The sequence below is a fragment of the Hyperolius riggenbachi genome, chromosome 6 (assembly GCF_040937935.1).
Source record: "Hyperolius riggenbachi isolate aHypRig1 chromosome 6, aHypRig1.pri, whole genome shotgun sequence".
In the NCBI taxonomy this organism is placed as follows: Eukaryota; Metazoa; Chordata; class Amphibia; order Anura; family Hyperoliidae; genus Hyperolius; species Hyperolius riggenbachi.
This window is the reverse complement of record NC_090651.1, coordinates 333,845,711-333,864,769: the sequence shown is the minus strand read 5'-3', so window position 1 is coordinate 333,864,769 and position 19,059 is coordinate 333,845,711. Positions and strand designations below refer to the sequence as shown.

At 47.7% G+C, this 19,059-nt stretch overlaps 1 protein-coding gene across 5 annotated transcripts; it reads left to right on the top strand.

Moving 5' to 3' along the window:
• The first annotated feature begins 2,985 nt into the window (after nucleotides 1-2,985).
• On the top strand, nucleotides 2,986-18,725 carry LOC137522923 (toll-like receptor 13). 5 transcript variants are annotated; one of them, XM_068243072.1, is made up of 3 exons: nucleotides 2,986-3,049; nucleotides 5,054-5,212; nucleotides 15,285-18,725. In XM_068243072.1, the coding sequence occupies exon 3, from the start codon at nucleotides 15,463-15,465 to the stop codon at nucleotides 18,313-18,315; it is 2,853 nt and encodes a 950-aa protein (XP_068099173.1). In that variant the 5' UTR covers nucleotides 2,986-3,049; nucleotides 5,054-5,212; nucleotides 15,285-15,462; the 3' UTR covers nucleotides 18,316-18,725. The 5 variants fall into 5 exon arrangements, with proteins under 5 accessions (XP_068099173.1, XP_068099174.1, XP_068099175.1 ...); XM_068243073.1 differs by lacking the exon at nucleotides 2,986-3,049 and adding an exon at nucleotides 3,053-3,107; XM_068243074.1 differs by lacking the exon at nucleotides 2,986-3,049 and adding an exon at nucleotides 3,264-3,297.
• The last annotated feature ends 334 nt before the right edge of the window (nucleotides 18,726-19,059 follow it).

Sequence of the window (19,059 nt, the reverse complement as noted above, 5' to 3'; positions counted from 1 at the left end):
TGTGCAGCGGACCAACTTGTGACACCTCCACGGCTTGCAGGCATGCCTCCTGCCACCTGCTCTCCTCCTGCTACATCCTCTTCGCTGTCGTCGTCCTCCTCCTCCTTGGCTGAGTGGCAGTTCAACTCTACTGGTGCTGTGATCTCCTCTCCAGCTACACAGACCCAGCTCCCCAGGGCCTATGCTGCATGCTAGGTACAATAGTGTCACGCCATCTTAGACATGTCTTGCCTCAAAACGGAGAGTCACACTGGAGCAGCTCTCCTGGCTGCTCTTAACAAACAGGTGGATCAGTGGCTGACCCCGCACCAGCTGGAGATCGGCAACGTGGTGTGTGAAAACGGCAACAATCTCCTTTACGCTTTGAATTTGGGAAAGCTGACACATGTACCCTGCATGGCACATGTGCTGAATCTAGTCATTCAAAGATTTGTATCAAAGTACCCAGGCTTAGAGGGCGGCCTGAAGCAGGCCAGGAAGTTGTGTAGGCATTTCAGGCGGTCTTACGCGGCCATGGCACGCTTTGCGGACATTCAGCGGAGAAACAACTTGTCGGTGAGAGGCTTGATATGTGATAGCCCGACTCACTGGAATTCGACCCTGGTCATGTTCTCTTGCCTGCTAGAACAAGAGAAAGCCGTCACCCAGTACCGCTACAATTTTAGTAGAAGGGCACAATCTGGGGAGATGGGGATGTTCTGGCCCCCGCACTGGACACTGATGCGAAATGCATGCAGGCTCATGCGGCCGTTTGAGGAGGTGACCAACCTGGTGAGTCGCAGTGAAGGCACCATCAGCGACGTGATCCCGTACGCTTACTTCCTGGAGCGTGTCATGCTTAGAGTGGTGGATAAAACTGTGGAGGAGCGTGAAAAGGAACAGTTATAGGAGCAATTTTCAGCAGAATCAGATGTTTCCTCAACACCTGCGGCAGCACAGAGGGGGGAGGAGGAGGAAGAGTCGTGTGGGGAAGAGGAGTCAGACTCGGATGATGAGGAAGGTGTTTCCTTGGAGGTGGAGGAGGCAGCGGCAGAAGAACAATCTCAGCAGGCGTCGCAGGGGGCTTGTGCTGCTCGACGTTCCCGTGGTATTGTTCATGGCTGGGGGGAGGAGGAGGACTTACCTGACGTCACTGAGGAAGAGCAAGAGGAAATGGATAGTACGTCTGGATCCAACTTTGTGCAGATGGTGTCTTTCATGCTGTCCAGCCTGTTGAGGGACCCCCGTATAAAAAAACTCAAGGGGAATGAGCTGTAATGGGTGGCCACGCTACTAGACCCTCGGTATAGGCACAAAGTGGCGGACATGTTACTAACTCACCAGAAGGCAGAAAGGATGCAGCACATGCAGAACAAGCTGGCAACTATGCTTTACAATGCGTTTAAGGGTGATGTCACAGCACAACGCAATAAAGGTACCACTGCCAGTAATCCTCCTCCCAAGTCCACGCAGGCAAGGACAGGACGCTCCAGCGATCTCATGGTGATGTCGGACATGCGGACATTCTTTAGTCCAACGCCTCGACTTAGCGCTTCCGGATCCACCCTCTACCAATGCCTGGACCGGCAGGTAGCCGACTACCTGGCCTTAAGTGTGGATGTAGACAATGTGAGCAGCGATGCACCCTTGGACTACTGGGTGCGCAGGCTTGACCTGTGGCCAGAGCTGTCCCAATTTGCCATCCAACTTCTGTCTTGCCCTGCCTCAAGCGTCCTGTCAGAAAGGACCTTCAGTGCAGCTGGAGGCATTGTCACTGAGAAGAGAAGTGTTCATTACCTCACCTTTATCAAAATGAATGAGGCATGGATCCCGGAGGGCTACTGCCTGCCCGAAGACTAAGTCAGTCCCCACACACAGCATCTCTGCCTGCATGCTGTGTGACTGGCTGCCTGCCCCAAGACCCCAAGAAGTCGCTCTCCACACAGCACCTCTGCCCACAGGCTGCTTGACTGCCTTCTCCGCCACCACCAACAGGGTCCAGGAGTCCAGGCGGATTCCTACATTTTTTAGGCCGCTATAATAATTTTTCTGGTGCGTGTACATGCCTGCCTAATTTTTCTGGCTGCACTGAGGCTGCAACAACAAAACAAAAGGCATGTACATGTGCCCATAACCCTTCGTGATCATTACCTTGCCGCGGTGAAGGGGCTTGCGTATCACAATGAAGCAATGACCGCCGGCTATATGAATGTCTCGTGATGGATGCGTTACACAGTGAGTTTGGTGTGTCAGTGTGAAGCAGTACTCTAATTACACTCCCTGATTGATGTATACACATGCAAGATGTTTTAAAGCATTTTAAGCCTGCAATTTAGAATTTAATGTGATTTCTGCCCTTAAAACGCTGCTTTGCACCCAATCCAGATTTTTCCCCGGGACTTTTGGCGTGTATCCCACTCATCCATGCCCCCCTCCAGGTGTTAGAACCCTTGAAACATCTTTTCCATCACTTTTGTGGCCAACATAAATTTTTCTAGTTTTCAAAGTTTGCCTCCCCATTGAAATCTATTATGGTTCGCAAAAGTTCACGCGAATTGAACCCTCCCTCCCTCTACCAATGCTACCAAAGCTCCGATTTTAGGTTCGCGAACTGGGTTCGCGAACCTCACGTGAAAGTTCAGTTCGGAGGTTCGGGCCATCTATTGTTAAGATTAGGCATTGGTAGAGGGAGGGTTCAGTGTGAGAATAGGCTTAGGTTTAGCTGTAGTAAAATATTGGTATTTAATCATCTTTTTTCTACTTTAATCATAGAATATTGGCAAACTTACCGATATTCTACACTGGGCTTTTCTGGGCACCCTTTTTCGATGTACACCCCCTCGACACCCGCTATCTAAAATATAATATCCACTCAGTGTACAGCAATTCAGAATTCCCCTGAGAGTTTGTTCTCTATAAGCTTTTTTGCTCTGTGGAATATGAAACTCACAGCCCTGCACTTACATTTATTCTACACTTCCTCATTTTCCTTTCACACAAGAAGACAGCAGAGATTCGGTGACGAAACAACAAGAGGGACAGTGAGAGGAGAGGAGACCACACAGCACAGGTAGGAGAAGCCAGGAGGGGGCTATGCGTGGACAGTGAGAGGAGACCACGCAGTGCAGGTAGGAGAAGCCAGAAGGGGGGCTATGCGTGGACAGTGAGAGGAGAGGAGACCACACAGTGCAGGTAGGAGAAGCCAGGAGGGGGCTATGTGTGGACAGTGCGAGGAGAAGAGACCACACAGTGCAGGTGGGAGAAGCCAGGAGGGGGCTATGCGTGGACAGTGAGAGGAGAGGAGACCACACAGCACAGGTAGGAGAAGCCAGGAGGGGGCTATGTGTGGACAGTGCGAGGAGAGGAGACCACACAGTGCAGGTAGGAGAAGCCAGGAGGGGGTTATGTGTGGACAGTGCGAGGAGAGGAGACCACACAGTGCAGGTGGGAGAGACCAGGAGGGGGCTATGTGTGGACAGTGAGAGGAGAGGAGACCACACAGTGCAGGTAGGAGAAGCCAGGAGGGGGTTATGTGTGGACAGTGCGAGGAGAGGAGACCACACAGTGCAGGTGGGAGAAGCCAGGAGGGGGCTATGTGTGGACAGTGAGAGGAGAGAAGACCACACAGCACAGGTAGGAGAAGCCAGAAGGGGAGCTATGCGTGGACAGTGAGAGGAGACCTCACAGTGCAGGTGGGAGAGACCAGGAGGGGGCTATGTGTGGACAGTGAGAGGGGAGGAGACCACACAGCATAGGTAAGAGAAGCCAGGAGGGGGCTATGTGTGGGCAGTGAGAGGAGAGGAGACCACACAGCACAGGTAGGAGAAGCCAGGAGGGGGCTATGTGTGGACAGTGAGAGGAGAGGAGACCACACAGTGCAGGTAGGAGAAGCCAGGAGGGGGCTATGCGTGGACAGTGAAGGAGAGGAGACCACACAGTGCAGGTAGGAGAAGCCAGAAGGGGGGCTATGCCAGAACAGTGAGAGGAGACCACACAGCACAGGTAGGAGAAGCCAGGAGGGGGGCTATGCGTAGACAGTGAGAGGAGAGGAGACCACACAGCACAGGTAGGAGAAGCCAGGAGGGGGGCTATGCGTGGACAGTGAGAGGAAAGGAGAGGAGACCACACAGTGCAGGTGGGAGAGACCAGGAGGGGGTGCTTAGGGCTTGATTCACAAAGCCATGATAACTCTTATCACGGTCGCGCTAGCGTTATAGCACGCGCAACATTTTTCGCACGCAAATGCGAATTTGAGCGTGAAATCGCAGCAGTTTTCACACCAAAACGCTAATTTTCGTGTGAAAGCGGACGTGCAAATTTCTCATTTGTGCATGGTGAAACGTTATGCGCGTAATAGCGCGCGCAAAATGCTTGCGCGGCCATGATAAGAGTTATCACAGCTTTGTGAATCAAGCCCTATGAGTGTACAGTGAGAGGAGAGGAGACCACACAGTGCAGGTGGGAGAAGCCAGGAGGGGGCTATGTGTGGACAGTGAGAGGAGAGGAGACCACACAGTGCAGGTAGGAGAAGCCAGGAGGGGGCTATGCGTGGGCAGTGAGAGGAGAGGAGACCACACAGTGCAGGTAGGAGAAGCCAGGAGGGGGTTATGTGTGGACAGTGAGAGGAGAGGAGACCACACAGTGCAGGTAGGAGAAGCCAGGAGGGGGCTATGCGTGGGCAGTGAGAGGAGAGGAGACCACACAGTGCAGGTAGGAGAAGCCAGGAGGGGGTTATGTGTGGACAGTGAGAGGAGAGGAGACCACACAGTGCAGGTAGGAGAAGCCAGGAGGGGGGCTATGTGTGGACAGTGCGAGAAGAGGAGACCACACAGTGCAGGTAGGAGAAGCCAGGAGGGGGCTATGCGTGGGCAGTGAGAGGAGAGGAGACCACACAGTGCAGGTAGAAGAAGCCAGGAGGGGGCTATGCGTGGACAGTGAGAGGAGAAGAGACCACACAGTGCATATGGGAGAAGCCAGGAGGGGGGCTATGAGTGGACAGTGATATCACAGCCAGCCAGTGGGCAGTGTGTACCCTCAGCAGTCACAACCATATGTCTTGTATTGCCACCTGCAGCTGGAAGATGTCCCAGACTGTAACATGAGTCTGACACTCTAATGCTGAATTTCCTCAATGCAAACCTGAAGCGAGAAGAGCCTGACAAGATCAGTTGTGTCTATAGAGAGAACTCTCCAAGAGATCCACATTCTTATCTGAGTTTTAAGAGTCAAAAATGTAAGTTTTACCGATATCCTATTGTGCTCTTTATCTACATTAATTTCTGCTTCAGCATAATGATGATCTGTTGAACCTCTTATCACTTACCTACTAGTTGTATGACTTCTTATCGGGCATCCTAAGGCTTGTACATACCTGCAACTTTTTGACCCAACTATTATCTAAACTTAGGGCCTGATTCACAAAGCTTTTCTGTTCAATTATCTCACCTTATTTATTCACTCACAATTTATCTCACCTTAAATGACTGTACTCATGGTTTAGCTCTCCTTATCTAACTTAACCTGCTGGGCGGTCTGGACGAGCTCAGCTCGTCCAGTACCGCCGGAGCCTGCCGCTCAGGCCCTGCTGGGCCGATTTGGCTCAAATAAAAAGCAGCACACGCAGCCGGCACTTTGCCAGCCGCGTGTGCTGCCTGATCGCCGCCGCTCTGCGGCGATTCGCCGCGAGCAGCGGCGAAAGAGGGCCCCCCTAGCCGCCTGAGCCCTGCGCAGCCGGAACAAAAAGTTCCGGCCAGCGCTAAGGGCTGGATCGGAGGCGGCTGACGTCAGGACGTCGGCTGACGTCGATGACGTCACTCCGCTCGTCGCTATGGCGACGATGTAAGCAAAACAAGGAAGGCCGCTCATTGCGGCCTTCCTTGTTTATTCTGGGCGCCGGAGGCGATCGGAAGATCGCCTCCGGAGCGCCCTCTAGTGGGCTTTCATGCAGCCAACTTTCAGTTGGCTGCATGAAATAGTTTTTTTTTTATTAAAAAAAAACCCTCCCGCAGCCTGCCTGGCGATCTTAATAGAACGCCAGGCAGGTTAACTCATGGTTTAGCTCTCCTTATCTAACTTAACTCATGGTTTAGCTCTCCTTATTTGACATAACTCATGGTTTAGCTCTCCTTATCTATTTATCTCATGAATTATCTCTCCTTATTTGTTTATCTCATGCATTAGCACTCCTTACAGTTAAGGTGAAAAATAAGTAACCTGTGTGAATCAACCCCTTGGTTGGTTGGACTCTAGTTGGGCATGTGTATGCGTGACTAGATGAGCCACTGATAACAGGCGGTTCAACTCACACGACTGTTGGACCGATATCGTGTAGTTGGCCACGTGTGCACAAGTCATTTAAATGGCTTGTACTTGTTTTGAATGTGGCCATATCGTGCAGTCCGTTGTTCAGCTTGCATGCACAGTTTGTAAATGAGTTGGTTGTTCAGATGGTTGGTGCACGGAAAATACAAGTCGTACAATCGCTTGATCATGCGGTCGGTTATGGTTGTGTCATCAGGGATGGTCGTGCGCTTTTGTTGGACGTGTGTACGAGCCTAGAGAGGACTGTCAGGCAATCTGACTTCATGCAACTACAGACAAAAGAGGCCATATTCAATTCAGCTTTTCTATTAAGTTTTCTCCTAGGTGACATGTTCACAACTTAGCAATAAAATACCTTTTAAGCCACCAGCATGCAAGAAAATACTCCGAATAATTGTGATGGTACTTTTTCACCCATATTTTGGCAATTTTCTCACTTGCAGAGTGCTGAAAAGTTATTTCAAAAAGTAGATGAAAAATTATCTCCTAGGAGAAAACTTCGGTGAAATGGTAAATTGAATATGGGCCAGTCTGGGGATTAAAGAGGAACTTTACAAGGATTGAACTTCATTCCAATCAGTAGCTGAGACCACCTCTCCCATGAGAGATCTTTACCTTCACCAGGCAGGACTAGAGATGTCACCACCTGTGATAGAGTTTAGAATGTAAAGCCGCATCTACACACGTAGATGCGGGCGCGATGTTCCTTATCAATCAAGCCGCTGATGCGGCTCGATTAATAAGATCCGACAGGACGGATCTTGCTACCGCCGATTCCCTGCTCGCTCCCCGCGAGGGGACAATGGCAGGGAATCGAGGGGAAGATAAGCGGCGCCGGCGGGGACGAGCGGGGAATCGAATGCCGCGCACGCACGGCGAGCGGGGACGCGGAAGAGGCGATCCGGCGGCTAATCGAGCTGCCGGATCGCAGCCTCATCTACCCGTGTAGATAAGGCTTAAATCAGGGAGAGGAAAGATTTTACAATGGGCAAAAACTGTCTAAATAATCTATAAATTAATATTTTAAGTGTTTGTTTGTTTTTTATAAATATTTGTTATTTTTTTAATAAAATCCTGCTTTTTTTAAATTAACGTTACTACCCTCCCTCCCTCCCCCTGCCAGCCAATCAGCGTGATCGGCTGTGGTAGGCTTCAGCCTATCACAGCGGATCGCTTCCCTGTCTCCCAGGGGGACAGCCGTGTCACAGGGCTGTCCCCAGTACAGTGCTGCTGTAGATCGCAGCGCTGTACAAAGTAATTAGACTGAAGGCGGGGCGGAGCTCCGCCCCCCGATCAGGAGATGCGCGCGCAGCGTGCACGCGATCTCCTGCCAGCCCCATAGACAGCCGTTCATGCCAATCGGCGTGGAATGGTCCTGTGGCTGCCGTACTGCTCACGCAAATTGGCGTGGAGCAGTCGGCAAGTAGTTAATTATAGCACTGGGTTATTCACCCTGAAGCCCCGTTCACACTGCACACATTGCCGTCCGGATTTCAGCAACGCGTGCAGGAGGCCGACACGCACAACATCAGAGAGTGCATAGACTGCACTGTCTATAAATTAATATTTTAAGTGTTTGTTTGTTTTTTATAAATATTTGTTATTTTTTTAATAAAATCCTGCTTTTTTTAAATTAGCGTTACTACCCTCCCTCCCTCCCCCTGCCAGCCAATCAGCGTGATCGGCTGTGGTAGGCTTCAGCCTATCACAGCGGATCGCTTCCCTGTCTCCCAGTGGGACAGCCGTGTCACAGGGCTGTCCCCAGTACAGTGCTGCTGTAGATCGCAGCGCTGTACAAAGTAATTAGACTGAAGGCGGGGCGGAGCTCCGCCCCCCGATCAGGAGATGCGCGCGCAGCGTGCACGCGATCTCCTGCCAGCCCCATAGACAGCCGTTCATGCCAATCGGCGTGGAATGGTCCTGTGGCTGCCGTACTGCTCACGCAAATTGGCGTGGAGCAGTCGGCAAGTAGTTAATTATAGCACTGGGTTATTCACCCTGAAGCCCCGTTCACACTGCACACATTGCCGTCCGGATTTCAGCAACGCGTGCAGGAGGCCGACACGCACAACATCAGAGAGTGCATAGACTGCACTGTCTGATGTTCACACTGCATGCGTTCTGGACCAGTGCGGTCCGCGAACACATGCTGCACGCATTTTCTAACAAAACGCGCGGCTGACCCATTCACTTTCAGTCACTTTTGGTCCTGACATCACACTGTGGGAGGGGTTTCACCACAATATCAGCCATACAGAGCCCCCTAATGAACCGTTTGTGAAAAGGAAAAGATTTCTCATGGGAAAGGGGGTATCAGCTACTGATTGGGATGAAGTTCAATTTTTGGTTACGGTTTCTCTTTAAGGGCTTGTAGACACTGGCTTTCATTTCACGGCATTATAACAAGACCAGGGCCCATATGCAATTTCACCTGAGTTTTCTCCTAGGTTTTCTCCTAGGCGATATTTTCTCAACTTGTCATAAAATGTCTTTTAAGCCACCAGCAACAAAGAAAATACTCAAAATAAAATTGATAGTGCTTTTGCACTAGCTTTTGGGTACTTTTTCAATTGTAAAATGCTGAAAATGTAGTTTAGCCTCCTGAGCGTTACGGCAGTCAGGAGGGTTTGCAGCCGAGAGTCCCCCAGTATAATTATTAGAGCTTGCATAGCTGTAATAGCTTCAGCCAGCACTAGGCTAGCTAACAGTGGTGGCCGGCATCCCCCGATTACTTTTGATCCCCCCGATCGCCCGCTAAATACATTACCCACCCTGGATCCAGTGATCGGCGCAGCCTCCCCGGATAGCTCCGCTCTTCTCTAGGGGGAGGATCGAACATGACGTCATAACATCGGCGACGTCATGATGTCATGCGCAGACCCGATCCTCCCCATAGAGAGGACCGGAGATGTGCAGGGAGGCTGCGCCGATCACTGGATCCAGGGGGGGTAATGTATTTAGTGGGTGATCGGGGAGATCAAAAGTAATCAGGGGATGCCGGCCACCACTGTTAGCTAGCCTAGTGCTGGCTGAAGCTATTACAGCCATGGGATCTCTAAAAATTATACTGGGGGACTCCTGGGGACAGCCGTCGGTATGCCCAACACAGTGTCGGGCATACCGCTAAGGAGGCTAAAGAGAAGATGAAATTATCTCCTAGTAGATGACACAAGTGAAAAAATTAATTGCATATGTGCCCAGATTGTTTGTGGCATTTCAGTTTCTACTACAGAAACACCAGGTGCAGGTGGAAAGGTATGTGAACCCCTAGCACTATCTGACCAAACTAACAGTGGTCACACAGGCCGGGTGAGTTCTCTCTCTCTAACGGGGTATCCAGTGGTGGAGTTTGTGGACAACGCTGAGCCCTATCTCTACACACACAGCCTGTTAAAGTGGCTTACCTGCAGCCAGCATAGAGGGCACACATTTATTGTTGCTTTTTATTACTCTATATCCACCTAACAAGCCAGTGGATTTTGGACTTTTATTTGTATACGTGTACCTTGAGAAATTTATTGGATAGGATTTGAACTTGTCCCACCTCAACTGGTGTTGTGGAGGTGATATTGTAGCGCTCTAGAAAAGTGTTTCTGATGTGGATAATGTAACAGTGACACTTACAGGCAGCAACACTAAATTTACCCTCTGGTACAAAAAAAACAAATACTTTTGTTTTTCTGAAAAGCAAACAATAGTATAGCAAATAACAACAATCCACAGTGACAGGATTAAAAAATAAGAAATAGCTCTATGCATTTCATTACATCACCTAGTCCTCAGTCCACACAGTTGAATTCGCAGCAGAGTGCAACATGCAGGTTCAGTTTCAGTTTCTCTAGTGCTGATATAAGAACTAGGAAGACGTGCTTATGCAAATGAAACTGCAAAGTCCTAAATATAGGACAGAAGACAACCAACATTCCCTATGCATCCTGCAGACACTTCTGATGTGTACGGCGTTCATTGCCTTGTCACTGAGTCAATGATGGTTCACTCACTAGATACAGAGGGTCTCAAGGTCAGCCCCTGACACCTCCAGAGGACACTCATTACACTTTTAGCTGCTCATCCTTGGACCAGAGGTGTAGCTATGGGAGGCAAGGGGGGACATACAGTATGTCCCTAGGCGCAGAACTGTGAGGGCGCTCAGCATGACCGCTGCACCCCCACATGCGTGAGAGGTGGTTCGCTGGCTACCTGGAATGCCCCTGATTCTCTCCTCCCCCTACAGAGGAGTGCAGAAACGTTAACAGCAGCAGAAAAAGCGGGGCACATCTGGCTATCTATAGGGGGCAAAGCTATCTGAAAGGGGGCACATTTGGTTATCTAAACAGGGGGAAGGGGGAAACATATCACTATCTATGGGGGGGGGGGAGGGGGCACACCTGGCTATCTAAACAGCATTTGTACATATGACTCCACCCATGACCACATTCTGATGCGTGGCCACGCCCATTTTGTCCACGGGGGCGGGGTAAACTTATGATCCAGCTATGGATAAAATCCCTACAACTCCATAATAATTACCATTTTAGTTATTTACTGTTTTTGGTCTCCATGCCAAGTGCTCACATGAAAACAGATTCTTCTGAGTATATAAGACATATACTTATAGATACCAGTTCACAGGAAAAGTATCCATATAGGAAATGATGTAGAGTAATAAGGTCTAAACAAGTAGTAAAGTTTATTAGGGAAACACATCCCAAAAATCCCATAAAAACAATTAAAAGACAGTAAAATATAAGGGGATACACTGAATCTGCAAATATAGTGGGCAGGCTGGACATAAGAAACCAATCATATGCCAAGGAGAATGTGGAAAAGTGTAATTCCCTCACACGTTCCTTCACAATTAGTCACTTCTCCAGAGGCAAACGCATCGCACTAATGGAAATGTTCCTGTGCGGTTTCCACTAGTAATAGAACAACCTATTATTTTGTGATCCGCAAACGATCAGAATCAGATTCCAAAACAATGCTAGTGGAAAGGGGCTCTTACTGAACTACCTCAAGTTGCATAGTGCGTAACTGAAGCGAGAGGGATATGGAAGCTGCCCTATTTATTCACTTTTAAGCAATACGAGATCCCTGGCTGCCCTGCTGATCCTCTGTCTCTAATACTTTTAGCCATAGACCCTGAACAAGCATGCAGCAGATCAGGTGTTTCTGACATTATTGTCAGATCTGCCAAGATTATCTGCATGTTTGTTTCAGGTGTGTGATTCAGACACTACTGCAGCCAAATAGACCAGCAGGGCTGCTAGGCAACTGGAAATAAATATGGCAGCCTCCATTTACCTCTCACTTCAGTTGTCCTTTAAAGAGAACCTGAGAGGGAGTAAAATAAAAAAAATAAGATACTTACCTACGAAGATGGAAGCTTCTGGATCCTCCGGGGGCTTCCCGAATCCAACTGGGCAGCACGATAGTGTAGTGATTAGAGCGCTGGCCTTGCAGCGCTGGGTCCCTGGTTCAAATACCAGCCAGGGCACTATCTGCATGGAGTTTGTATGTTCTCTCAGTGTCTGCATAGGTTTCCTTCAAGGGAAGGTTCAGGGACACCTTGAAAAAAATAAAAATCGATATCCACTTACCTGGGGCTTCCTCCAGCCCGTGGCAGGCAGGAGGTGCCCTCGCCGCCGCTCCAGAGGCTTCCAGTCGTCTTCGGTGGCCGACCCGACCTGGCCAGGCCGGCTGCCAGGTCGGGCTCTTCTGCGCTCCAAGGACGGGCTCTTCTGCGTCCCACGCGGGCGCGATGACGTCATCGGACGTCCGCCGGGCTGTACTGCGCAGGCGCAGAACTACTGCGCCTGCGCAGTACAGCCCGGTGGACGTCCGATGACGTCAGCGCACCGGCGTGGGACGCAGAAGTGCCGGGCCTTGGAGCGCAGAAGAGCCCGACCTGGCAGCCGGCCTGGCCAGGTCGGGTCGGCCACCAAAGACGACTGGAAGCCTCTGGAGCGGCGGCGAGGGCACCTCCTGCCTGCCACGGGCTGGAGGAAGCCCCAGGTAAGTGGATATCGATTTTTATTTTTTTCAAGGTGTCCCTGAACCTTCCCTTTCAGGCACTACGGTTTCCTCCCACATCCAAAAAACATACAGATAAGTAAATTGGCTTCCCCCTAAAATTGGCCCTAGACTACAATACATACACTACATGATATAGACACATGACTATGGTAAGGATTAGATTGTGAGCACCTCTGAAGGACAGTTAAGCGACAAGACAATATACTCTGTACAGCGCTGCAGAACATGTCAGCGCTATATAAATGCTAAATAATAATAATAAAAATAATAATCCTCCAGACCCCCATAGCTGCCCAGGACCCTCTGCAAGTTCACATCTACGCTCCTCTGATCATGAGAGTGGGAATGGCCACGCCAGGGCAGTGGCACAGAGTCGCTCATCCACAAAGGTCTCCAGCTTACTCCGCAGGCACAGCTGTACCAGTGCAGGTAGAGGAGCGTGACCACTAGTATGTTAAAACATCGCGTACCACAGACTCCGGGTGATGGGGAGACATCGGACATCACCCACAGTCTGGTATGTGGTGGTTTACAGAGCGGGGACTGTGGTGAAGAAGAAGGCCAAGTCTCTTCCTCTGAGCCTAGTCAGTCGCAATGGCATTGCGGCTCCCACTTGACGCGGATAGTTCAAATGGCATGTTAAAGGAGAGTTACAGGGGAGATGAGAGGCTACAAAGCTCAGGGGAAGAAGGGCCCGGCAGTTAATGTGGGGGTGAAAAGATCATTTTGTGGTAGTACTCACAGCCTTCAAGAGCTTTTGTTCAAGCGATCTGGAGTAGCACGAGATGTTGGCCTAGCGTCTAGCCAAGTTTGCACTGCTTCTGGGGTGGTAAAGAAGTGCCGTCAATAACCCGCAGGTTTGTTGGATACATCATTGCGTATGTAAGTCCCATGTCGCGCAGCCTTTTCTTGGCATGTATGAATTGCGCTCTTTGACGTTGAAGGTCAATGGAGAAGTCGGGGTAGAAGGAGAGGTGAGCGATATTATGGGTCACTTCTCCCTTGTCACGTGCAGCTCGAAGGATGGCGTCGCGGTCACGGTAGTTGAGGAGCTTCATGATGAAGGTTCTCGGTACTTGCCCAGGCGCAGGGACTTTGGCGGATACCCTGTGTGCTCTCTCTATAATGAAGGCCGTGGAAAATGTGGGTCTTCCAAATAGTTCTATTAGAAGTTGCTCTGCAAAGTTTTCTGGGCGTTTCCCTCAGCCTTTTCGGGTAGGCCCACGATACGGACGTTGGAGCGTCTGTTTCTATTCTCTAGGTTTTCGTGGCGTTCTTTGAGTATGCGGACATCGTGTTGCGTTTGCGAGGAGTCTTTTTCCAGCGGTTTTAGCCGGTCTTCTATAGCGCCCACCTGGTCCTCCACCGAGGTAACTCTGGTGCGGAGCGACTGCATGTCTGACCTGAGCAGCGATACATCGGATTTAACTTCCTCAATGCGTGTAGTAATATGGGTGAGGGCTTCTTGACAGGTAGTAATACCCTTTAGGATCTGCTTCAGGGAGGGCGGGGGAGTATCATCTTCCTCCACGCCATCTCTACTGTCGCCATCTTGGACGTCTAATGCGGAATTTCTGAAGCTTGGCCACAGCCTCCGAGCCACGGCGGGTCATTATGGAAGTAAGTCCAGTTAGTAGGGGCTCGATCCCGTTAGTGAGGGAGATGTATGTTTGCAGGTCTGAAAGGCCAGCAGGATTACTGTTTGGGTGGGTATTGCGGGTATCAGAGCGGGAGCTCACCGCTACTGCGTCCTACTCCATGGAGTTACTGTCACGCCCCCTGGTATGTGGTGGTTTAGCAAACTAGTGGTCTTATCTATTTGTCATAAATTAGCTAGTATCCCTGTGAGACCCTCCTAAAGTTGTAATTAAAGCATCCAATGACATTTCTTTATGTTTGCAAAAGAATGTTTCTCTTCCGAACATCCAGTGTATATAAGCAGTGTGTTCTAACATGTTGTTAATATACAGGAACAAAGTCTGAAGAAGGCTTATTAGCCGAAAGCTTACTTTTTGTTTTTCTCTGAGTTAGCCAATAAATGGTATCATCCTGATTCAAAACTTCTTAGTTTTGATCAGAGAGGGATCTTTGTGATGATTGATTTGTCCATACAGCGAGTAATGTGTGGCAAGCTTAACGTGAACCCAAGGTGAGAGTGATATGGAGACTGCCATATTAATTTCCCTTTAAGCAATACTACTTGCCTGGCTGTCCTGCTGATCCTCTGCCTCTAATACTTTCAGCCATAGACCCTGAACAAGCATGCAGCAGATCAGGTGCTTCTGACAATATTTTCAGAACTGACAAGATTAGCTGCATGCTTGTTTCTGGTGTAATTAAAACACTGCTGCAGCCAAATAGATCAGCAGGGCTGCCAGGCTACAGGTATAGTTTCAAAGGAAATAAACATGGCAGCCTCCATATCACTCTCACCTTGGGTTCACTTTAAAGGAAACCAGAGCTGAGAGAAATTAAAAGTTTTATAACTACTTGGGGCTTCCTCCAGCCCCATTTGCATGGATCACTCCCACACCGTCATCCTCAGTCTTCTCCCTCTTCGGTACCGGGTCCCGTATCTTCAGCCAGTAACGGTCAGTCTGCGCAGAAGAAGTGCGCCCTCTACGTATTTTCTCCGGCGGCTGCTGGAAAAATAGGTAGAGGGCGCACTTCTTTTGAGCCAACTGGCTGAAGTTACGGGACCCGGTACCGGAGCTGGTGAAGGCTGAGGACGGCGGTGTGGGAGTGATCCATGCAAATGGGGCTGGAGGAAGCCCCAAGTAGTTATAAAATTTTTAATTTCTCTCAGCTCTGGTACACTTTAAGGATATCCATTTATTGGTATCATCAATGTTCCAAACGCTTTACTTTCTTTGCATGGTACAAACCTCTGTTGTTACAGAAGCATAAATAACGATGTAATGATGTATCTCTCTGATTGTCTCTCCTAGTGCTCTTGTAATCTCTAGAAGATATAGACCATGGCATCACCAAGCCATCCCTTCCCTGGAACTACATCTTGTGTCCCTTGGTTACGATATGAATAAGAAGCACTTCTGTCAACCAGTATCTCCCATAACCCTCAGTGGTCCATCATCTCACCTTGAAACCTGGACGTGAAGAGAAGGAATGGATCTTCCATGGCTCCGGTTGTGTTTAGGAATAGTTTTCATGCCACTGGTTACTGGACTTGGGTACCTCAATTGTTTTGAAAAATTTAACAGTGATAAATCATTTATTTGCACAAAACGATTGAATGTGACCATAGAAGAAGTGGTGTCTGATCTTCCTTCTGATGTGCGTAATCTCAACATATCCTATAACACAATCAAAGCACTGCCAAGAGCAAGTTTTGCCAATCTGCCTTCACTTCGTCTACTAGACTTCAGTGAAAATAACTTGGAAATCATCTACCCCGGGGCATTTCATAACCTGAATATTTTACATCACTTGAATCTGTCTTACAATAAAATATCCAATCTCTCCTTAGGCATCTTTGAAGGGCTTGAAAATTTAACGCAACTCTATCTTCATGAGAACTCAATTGCCGTCCTCCATCCTGAAGTCTTCAGCCCACTCATTAGTTTAAAACTCCTTAATCTGTCGGTAAACTATTTGTCTGAGTTTTCAAAAGTTGTAGAGTCCATTCAGCCCTTGAGGAAACTTAATGATCTAATGCTGTGCAGTAATCATATTACCTCGCTAACTCACACTCATAGACTTCCAGGTAACTTAACTACTCTGTTCCTTTGCAAAAACCATCTGAGGGATTTGGAATGCCACCAAGACTTATTTGAAAATGTCTCCATTCTCGAACTTTCTTTCAATAACATAACCACGTCCTCCTTGCAAAAACTCAACCTAACCAAGGCCGATTACCTAAGCGTAGCATTTAACCCCAATTTTGATATATTGGAATTTCTGACAAACTCCAGCATAAAGCCTCAGAACATAGACTATTCTGGACTAAATTTAAACAATTTGACTAAACTTAAACAAGTATGCCAACATTTAAACGGGATGAAGATTGTAAACTTGAAATTACTTCACAATGGAATTAGTTATTTGCCACAGAACACTCTTGAGAGTTGCAGTCCAAGTTACACTTTGGATTTGTCGTGGAACAGACTTAAAGGTGTGAATTGTTTGACTTTTCTTGGATCATCTAATAATTCCAGTCTTACAAACGTTATTGTGGAACACAACCTCCTGAAAAAACTAACAAACTGCAGTCTGAAATTCAAGTTCTGGCACCTCTCATCCATTTCATTCCGATATAACAGGATATGGTCAGTGGACCCTTATGCGTTTGCTTTTTCACCTAACCTGGAATATCTGCAGCTGAATATCAATAGCATCCTTTTTTTGGAAAGGAATGCATTTCATGGCCTGAAACGGCTTAAGACTCTGCGCTTAGACAACAACCTAATAACAGATATATACGATAATTCATTTGTAAATTTAAAAAAACTTATAATTCTTAATCTCCGGAATAATCGACTGTCAGTCATTTTTGAAAATGCATTTCATGATCTAAATAACCTAGCTATTTTGGATGTAGGGGGTAATAAGATTACACAGGTTAAGCTAGGGGCTTTTAATGGCCTGAGAAAACTTGAGAAATTATACCTGGACAGAAACCAAATTAAAACAATCACAGGCGAGATGTTTAGTGGAGTGGAGACAACGTTGCAAGTTTTAGATCTTATGGCCAATCAGTTACGCTTTTTTTCATCAACGGAAAATTTTCAACCTTTTTCAAAACTTCTGAAAGTCTATGACCTGAAGCTGCAAGCTCAGCAACCATTTGGTTTAACCACCATCCCAAGAGGTTTCTTTACAGGACTAACATCACTCCAGGCTCTTTATTTATCAGAAAATCGGCTTACTGACTTAAGTCCTGATATATTTCATGGACTCAATCAGCTGACGTATCTCAGTTTGGGAGAAGACTGCAACGGCATCCAAAATCTCCCAGCAGGAATCTTCGACAACTTGGTCAATTTAACAGTCTTGAACCTACAAAATATGTGTCTGCAGACTTTAGACAAAGATGTTTTTTCAAATCTTACCAGCTTGAAACGCCTTCAGTTAACAAAGAATGCTTTAAAAACATTGGATCCAAACCTCCTAGACAAGATGGCTAACTTGCAGTATCTTGACCTGTGGAAGTGTCCGCTGGCATGCACATGTGATAATGAAGAACTACAGAACTGGGTGAAAAAGACCCCTGTACAGGTTATGCAGGTCTACAATATAACATGTCCCAATGACCCAAATTCTTATTTTCATAATTTTGATGTCCGTGTCTGTGATGTCATTACCAAACTAATATTGTTTTGCTGTACCTCCAGTTTGGTGCTTCTGCTGATGATCATACCGATTCTTTACAGGAAGTCTTATTGGCTCATTCGATATAACTGTTTCCTTTTCGTCTCTTGGATGCATGAGCGATGGAATTCAGACAAGGATCTGTACAAGTACGATGCTTTCGTTTCCTACAACACTCAGGACGAAGATTGGGTGTTTCAAAATATGTTACCCGTTCTTGAAAGTAGTAGTGCCACTGCGAGGCTTCGTCTTTGTCTTCACCATCGGGACTTTCAGTTGGGAAGAGACATTATCGACAACATTGTGGACAGCATCCACAACAGTCGAAAGACTCTGTGCGTGGTGAGCAGGAGCTATCTTCAGAGTGAATGGTGCTCTTTGGAGATGCAGCTAGCTAGCTATAAACTCTTTGATGAAATGAGGGACGTTCTTGTTCTGGTATTTTTGGAGAACATCCCCGACAGAGAACTCTCGACCTACCACCGGATGAGGAAGGTGATGCTGAAGAAGACTTACATTAAATGGCCAGAGGACCCTGAGGCACAAAAGCTCTTTTGGGCTAAAGTCACAACTGCACTGAAGGGCACCAGCACTGAGCAGGTTGAAGAGTCTTTAAGCACAAGTGAGCAAAGCTACCTCATTGAAAGTTGAGATTTTGTTGATGCAGCCCATGAGCAGATAAAGTTGTTGTCACTGAATTTACCCCTATCTGAGCATGAATTTTTTGAGGAGCAGGATACATCAATGCCCACGAAGGACATGTCCAACTCCTCAGTATAGAAAATGCAAAAGTAGCCTTTTTTGAACCATTTCAAGTTGAACTCCTCCGAGGGACAGTTAGTGACAAGACAATATACTCTGTACAGCGAAGATGTTGGCGCTATATAAATACTAAATAATAATAATAACTGCATTTTCTGTTTTATTCGGTCTGCAGATCAGTGACCAGTTACTGAAATCAGCATTCAGCCTTAGTTATGTTTCCATTTTTGTAATAATTGTGATGTTTACATTTTTGTTTTATTAAGTGCCCAAAAAAGATTTTTCTTAAATTAGTTTTTTTTTCATCAGGAACAATAAATAAATATCACAAATGAAATATAATAATTGTTTAGAGCGCCACCTGCTGGTTTAACCAGGCAAGCTTTATAAGTAAATATAAGACTTTGTTTTGCTACAGTGTAGTAAACTCAAGATAGCTCCAATGGGAAAAATGGGACCTAGCTATTGGTCAAAGAAAAAACAGAGTTACAGATTACCCAGCAAGCTCATGGTGAACCAGAACTCCTAGGAGTTTCGGAGTCTGTATGCATGTTGGATTATTGCGGATCTTTACAAGCTGACACATCATTGCATTCCAGCAGTTCTGGATGTGAGTTTAGCTTACAGGGACAA

What these genes read in the sequence shown, in the direction of transcription:
- LOC137522923 (XM_068243072.1), top strand. Translation starts at nt 15,463, where the DNA reads ATGGATCTTCCATGGCTCCGGTTGTGTTTAGGAATAGTTTTCATGCCA.